Below are 7,091 nucleotides of genomic sequence, written 5' to 3'. Positions count from 1 at the left end.
GGGGCGACTACAATGTAGAAGACTACAATGTAGAAGGGAAAAAAGAAATAGCCCCACTGGGAGTCATATCTTACATTCTCTTTTGAACACGTACTGGCCCTTCCAAGTATACAAGTATTCGTCCTTTTCTTTCTATTGTTGATCTTTCTATGTGTATCGCTCACATTCCAAAACAACTGAATAGAATGATCTTCGTATATTTTGAGACACATGCACATATTTTTTAAAATCTATATGATATCTATCCCATATACTTCACCTGGGATCTTAGACCTGGTGGAAACAGTTTCAAATAAACAAGTATATATACACTAAACTACATATTTTAATTTTCATTAATTTACAAACTCTTATCTATGGCCTGAATCAAAAAGAAATAAATCTCATGATTTTGATGAAGAGATCATGAGTTAAAACAAAGATTTTGAAAGATGTTATGTACATTTAATTGTCGACCCAATTAGCGCTTGGATGCATGACTTAATATGCATGTAATTTTAATAGACAACTGCTCTCATATTGGCTTGTCTGCTAGGGTTCTGTCAATTAGAGAATTGTTATTGTCGTGTTCACATTTTTGTCATGTTACATAATTTTTCCATTTCTAATTTTGTTCTCTATAATAACTCTTTGAAAGTTAGCGGAGTTGATTTCTTGATAATTCTACCCGAATGTAAATTAGGCAGGTCGATAGGTCAGGAGCTAAGTAGGCCTAATATGCATGCAAATCTCATGCACATCTGTCTCTATGTCTGACGCTAAGTAGGCCAAAATGCATGTAAATCTCTTGCGGCTGCCTTTGTGTTTGACATCAGTGGACGAAGACTATTGAAATTGACATGGGAGTCCTCGTGTAATTTTAATCTAAATCTACAATTTTATTTCACAATGAAATGGAAAATAAGGAATCACTGTCTAGTTAGTATAGTATGCCAGGGCATCAGCGATAGTGGGAAACATAGGATAATTTATGCATAACAGGCTTCGCCCGTTATGCAAATTATCCCAGGTTTCACACTATCGCTGATGCCCTGGCATACTATACTAACTAGACAGTGATTCCTTAATTAAATTTAAGTCTCTCTGTCAGAATAAACATCAGACAGTTTTAGGTCCGTAACAGTTTTTTTTTATTATAAAAACCGTGTTCTTTTTTAAGCATATAGTTATGATTTCCCTGCTAAAACATCGGTATCCTTCATGCGACAGATGACAAAGCAAAATAACAATTTACAAAACCAGAGTAATAAATTGAAAAATATTGCTTTCTCAAAATCAAAATGACAATTAAGGTAGGATTCTTCTCTGGTTTCTGACTAGATGAAACATTCAAAGTATATTTGCTTATATGTCTTATATATTGAGGTGTAAGGAATTTAAAAGACTATATTTTTCTTTCCTGATCACAATTGTACAACTTAAAATAGAAATGGTAAACTGCGCTTGAAAACTAGCAGGGACTATATTTTTGGCGGAATGGTAGCGTATGAAAATATCTTCTTTTCTGACTCTCAAAATTATAATAGAACAATGAATTTAGTTATAATTTTTACACAATCGAAGACTTGGAGAAATTTTCAAATGTAAGTTAAATTAATATTAAGGGAATTAACTTTCAAAATATATCAAATAAATATGATTTTTCAAACAAAGTAGAATTTTATTAGCTTTTAAACGCTTCCTATCAAAGTGCAGATTTGAGCCAAAAATCCACGAAAAGTATTTTCTCTCTCTTAGCAAAAGATCAAAACTTTTTGTTTTTGTATCATTTTGTACATTTATAAGACTACTTTATTATATGTGAAAATAAGAAAAAGTTAAATATAGGAAGCATATGAAAATAACTAATATATCCTAAAAAATTAAGAAAAACAGAGAAAATTCGGATTAGCCAATATCCAGTTAAGTTAAATTATTTATGTAAATTTGTTAATATCATGCTATAGACCCGATATAGTAATATGTTTTTATGCAAAAAGAACAATCATTTAACTTTGGAAATAGAAGTAGGTACAATGTATCACATGATTAGCAACGGTATTTTTTATTCTTAATGTCAAGGAAAAAGATAATGACCTTGACCTGACCTTGCCTCTAATATAAGACGGTCAAATTTAATTTCACTAATACTATGAATTACTAATATTGTCTTCTTGATTCTGTGAAAATTTCATTAATTTTTGATTATTAGAAATATGAGAAGAATCCTACCTTAATTAAGAAACTTTAGGTAGAGGCAATTTTCATGTTAAAGGCAGAAATTTTAAGCACCGCCTTCAAAAATACCTGGTCTGGGTAGCCCTGTCAATCAAGTGCATGGAGATCCATCATTGGATGCTAGGACTTGATTGACATTTACTAACAGGTCCCTGTGTATACCTTGTACACATTGTTGGTACTCGTGGGGACCTTCAAATTAACTTTTGATGTAATACCAAATAGGGTATAAAGAAATTTATTACAATGAAAATTTTTAGCTTGATTATAGTAATTGAATATACCTTTAGTATTTAAAAGGATTATAATATAGTGAAAAAAATCAATTTTGGTACATAAAAGCTTTTTTTTCTCGTGAAATTAATTTCTATATTAATTTTAAAATGCCAAACAGTAACTTAAATTGAAAATGTTATAATTGATTATGTTTGGAGCAACACTGTTCTGAAGTAATTAAATTAAAAAATATTTATAAATGTTTCTAATCACGGGTAACATATTTTTCTTTGTTATTCAGATACGAATTTACAAGCAATCTTTTTTTAGCATGTTTCATGGTGACAAAAAATAGGTGAAACATACTAGATATTTTGTAATGAAATGTAGTTAACACGGCTCTTATTTCATTAAATAGATGGGATTCTGAGGATAAGTGAAATAAGTCTAATGTGGTTGTTACTGGAGGGTTATTTCAAATTAACACATAACATTTATATCTAAAATAATCTTTGTTGTAATATTTGAATTTATAAAATGATATCATCATGATTGTTTTAAATGGCTAGGGGTGTTTTCAAACAATTCAAAATAAATCAGTACAGGTTTTTGAGAAACTTTTTACTTCTAATTTAAAATTGTCTCAAAACACAGGTCAAGTTTGACACCTGGGGTATTTCACTTTGTATCAAATCACTTCCTGTATATAGGGTTTAGGTGACAGATGACCACAGGTAGATTGCTATCCCCCAAGGCTTTCACGCCTGTACAAAAAAGCCCCGCCCTCACCTGGAATTTACCACCCGATAAAAATTTCTGCCTTTAAGTAGAATTTTTGCTGGGTATATATGTAACTCCAAGAGATTTCTATCTTCGGCTTTGCATTATTTTTAGCAATGATTTAAAATAAAAATGAAATAATTGTGACATATTTTACTTGCCTCCTCAAACCAAACAAGGCACTCCTGTATTTAGTTACATATAAATATTTGTATTTTATTTGTCGCAAAATTTTATTTATTAAAATGCGAAACTAAAAAAATTGATATTCGAATCTTAAGAGCTTCTCGTCGCTGCTATCGTATTATGATCTCACTTCAATGACATATCAAGTTCAAGGTCACTGGACATTGATAGTGATGTCAAGGTCATAATGTCCAAATAGGGGATTCTTGAGGTCATACGCAACGTTGTTTGAACATTATTGGGTTCTTCCCTGGAGTTGAAGAGTTCCACTAAATGAAGGACCTGTGTGAAATATTTTAAATGTCTATATAAGGATTTATACACCTCTTCCAAAACAAATTTGATGGGGAAAAAATCTGGAATTTATGTCTTGTAATTTTTGTATATTTTTCTTTGAATAATACAAAAATTTTCATGATTTGATATCGTCCAAAAAACCCTGGTAATGCATACTGAATTTTTGTTTAAGAACATCTGATGGCACTATAATCTTAAATTGAAAATATTTGAAAAGTTAACAGTAGGTAAGGTACGTTGTGTATGTCCTTAAAAGGCGATCCCTTTTTGCCAAAGAATCTAAGTATGGACAGATACTCATATAAAAGTACATGTACAATACAATTAGCTATTGACTTTATTTAATTTTGGACATCAATTAACCCACGCAAAGTAGTAATACATCTATTTTTTTCGTTCAAGTAGGGAAGAAATTTTTGTTGTAAATTATCGACGTAGGTTTCCGAGAAGTATGCAAATGACAAATGCATGATTGTTACACATTTCCGAGATCATGGCTGTAATGCATATATACAGCCGATCTCATCTTAATATCATCATTCAAAATTTACTGTTGACATAAAGAAAACTGGAATTAAAATTGCGCAAACTGCTTCAAAAGGTAAGATATTTCAAGACAGGTGTTTATTATAAAGGGGAGGACATGGGAAGTTACCCTTCCTACTTTTTGGAACATATTTGTTTGTTTAATTATCAAAAAACAATGCTATTTTCATTTATAACTCAAATCTATATATCCCAGTAAATAAGATATACAAAAAAAAAGTGTGCAACGTCTGTTCCATTATCTGAATATTGTACTGATTTAGATGACAATTAAATTGCCAACTAACTGTTTGACAAACAACATGACAACTTTCGCTTTTCCATCGCTGTCTTTCCTTATTTATTGCGCTCTCACATGCATATGGTGTTTGTGTCTCCCAACTCATTTTTGAACCGAGACAAATTACTGACAGATAATTTTATGCAACATGAATGTCAAAAATACAATAAGCAAAAAAGTCTGCTTGCTGACTTGTTTCTTGCCATTTGTTAGATCTTTGCTTTTGTATTAAATTTGAATATATAATGTTCCGTCCACTTGATTAATACATAGGGACGTGGCGGGTGTGAGCAGTCAACAAGGGATGCTTACTTCTCCTAGGCACCTAATCCCTCCTCTGGAATTTTCTGGGGTTCCGTTTTTATTTCCTCTTTACAGATTTGTATAATTAGGAGATCGATCTCTGTTCGTAATCTTCACCAGTGACTGATATTTTCGTTCTAGCTCTTCTAAATAAAATATTAATACTGTATTCGTGCACATAGTCTATTAAACATTACAAAATAAGAGCGGGGCAAACAAGGACCTCTAAAACTTCAGAGCTGGGATCAGGTGTCGTGATGGAGTGAGCAATAAACAAATGGGGGTTCACCATTCATTGAATTTTTACCATGCATCTGATTATAAATATAATTATTCATTCTTTATGTAATCATGTATTGAAAAACATGAAAAGATGTGCGCCAAAAATTTACCTTTCATTTTTTGAAATATCTTAAGTCTGCAGTCGAAAAGAATGTATGCTCAAAATTAGAATTTTCTCTAAGAATTATTGTTAACAATCCCCTTTTTTACAAAGTAACTTAGCGAATTTAGAGAATATAACAAGATGATGTATTATGATGATTTACCAGAATGTTTTTCTTTCCAGATATTGGACATGGAAGGGATTAACTTCTCTATGTCAAAAATTGTCCATAAAATCACCGTCCCTGTCCGTAAAGGAAAGAAATCAAAGTCCATTTCAAATCTGTTAAAACTGCCAGAGGATGGGAGTGGTGCATTACAATGTCGACCAAAATCAGCGTCCACTTCCAATGTAGGAAAGGTAGAGAAGAAAATACCTAAAATTGATGGCCCTTTCCCAAATTGTCAAAGCTCTGATCTTGTGCATCCATGCACTATTCGTATTGAAAAGACAACTGCGAGTGACACTACTTTCAACAAAAACCATATACATGAAAATGATCACTCGAAAATCAGAGGAAAAAGTACACAGAAAGGAAAGAAAAAAGTTCCTCCTAAAAGACCACCACCTCCAAAGTTTAATGAAAGTCACTACCAAGTATACGCCAATATTTTCAGATCTCGTAGTGAGTCCGAAGTCACAGGCTCTGTGTATGCTAATTATCAGGATGACAGTGAAAGGTTCCAAGACTTGTTTCTATATGAAAATGACATAAGAAATGTAAATACTAGTGGAAGTGATAAGGACTTGGGCTTACATGTATATGAAAATGATCCTTCTAAAACAGTGGTCGGCCAATCTGAGGAAGACTGGTATATTTACATGGCTAATGACACAAAAGTTGATGACAGTGATTATGTAGTAATGTCTCCGGATCGAAGCCTCTCATTATAAAAGAATATAGAAAATTGAAAAAAATCATTTTTTTTTTTACATTGTGAGTGGAGATATGTTTTTAAACGTGAGTTTCTACTGTGAATTTTCTTTTACTTGGTGTTGTTCTAATGTACAGGATGTTTAAGTACTTTCATCCTTGTCGATCTTAAACAAAGATACATTTATGCACTTGTGGTTTTTGTGAACAGTGAGTCACTTGCCAATAAAAAAACTTGATTAAAAAAAACGGAAATTCTTTTATTTTATCCATGTAAAGCATCAACTACTATAGTATTTTCATATCACACTTTAAGAAAGGAGTTTTGTTTTCCACCATGAATTATTTGCTATATATAAAGGAGCTTTCTACAAATGCTGAACAGTATCAATATGATACAAGTCATTGGTTTTCTGGAGAAGGTTCTCTTTCTGTATGCAATGATATGTAAAATTTGATTAAAACTTTATTCCTCATCTATATCCAATTAGAAATAATTTATGTTTCTTAGTTCTCCTGCCAAATAACTGAGCTTGTTTTTTTCTTTTTTTCTTTGTTTTGTTTTTGTTTTTGGTTTTGTTTTTTTGCAGGAAAAAAGCAGGCAAATACAAATAACATCATTTAGAAGTGAAATATGTCATTTTTTAAAGTCAATGACGAAAGAAGTAAAACATAGTTAACAAAATGGGGGTCAGAAAAAAGGGAACTCAAATATAGGGTATTACACATCTTAGGCAAAATATTAACAATCTGACCCCCAGCACCAAAATGACATTGAAACATGATGTACATAGGAAAAGGGGGATCAATCAGACTAGAATAAGACTTTAAATTGAAAACCTTATATAAAAACTTTTGGAGTCAATATTTGATATAGCTCTGGTTTGTTGAAATTGACCCAATTGTTGGTGTGAAGAGGAAATTGCTTTTACAATATACATTCAGCTCAAGTGATCTAAAGAATTTAGCTAAAAATTAAACTTTCTTTTATTCAAACTTTTGCACGT

The 7,091-nt window shown here is 31.6% G+C and overlaps 1 protein-coding gene across 2 annotated transcripts; it reads left to right on the top strand.

Moving 5' to 3' along the window:
* Positions 1 to 4,149: 4,149 nt before the first annotated feature.
* Positions 4,150 to 6,537, top strand: LOC134251062 (uncharacterized). Of its 2 annotated transcripts, XM_062733427.1 has the most exons (3): positions 4,154 to 4,297; positions 4,796 to 4,874; positions 5,394 to 6,537. In XM_062733427.1, exons 2-3 carry the CDS (start codon positions 4,827 to 4,829, stop codon positions 6,102 to 6,104), a joined length of 759 nt encoding a protein of 252 aa, XP_062589411.1. In that variant the 5' UTR covers positions 4,154 to 4,297; positions 4,796 to 4,826; the 3' UTR covers positions 6,105 to 6,537. The 2 variants fall into 2 exon arrangements, with proteins under 2 accessions (XP_062589413.1, XP_062589411.1); XM_062733429.1 differs by lacking the exon at positions 4,796 to 4,874 and having other exon boundaries at positions 4,150 to 4,297; positions 5,394 to 6,531.
* Positions 6,538 to 7,091: the final 554 nt, after the last annotated feature.

Source organism: Saccostrea cucullata, unplaced genomic scaffold (assembly GCF_032062105.1).
Source record: "Saccostrea cucullata isolate Sc308-1 unplaced genomic scaffold, CSIRO_AGI_Scuc_v1 ctg746, whole genome shotgun sequence".
Classification (NCBI taxonomy): domain Eukaryota; kingdom Metazoa; phylum Mollusca; class Bivalvia; order Ostreida; family Ostreidae; genus Saccostrea; species Saccostrea cuccullata.
Note: the sequence above shows the minus strand (reverse complement) of the source record. Positions and strands in the feature narration are given on the sequence as shown.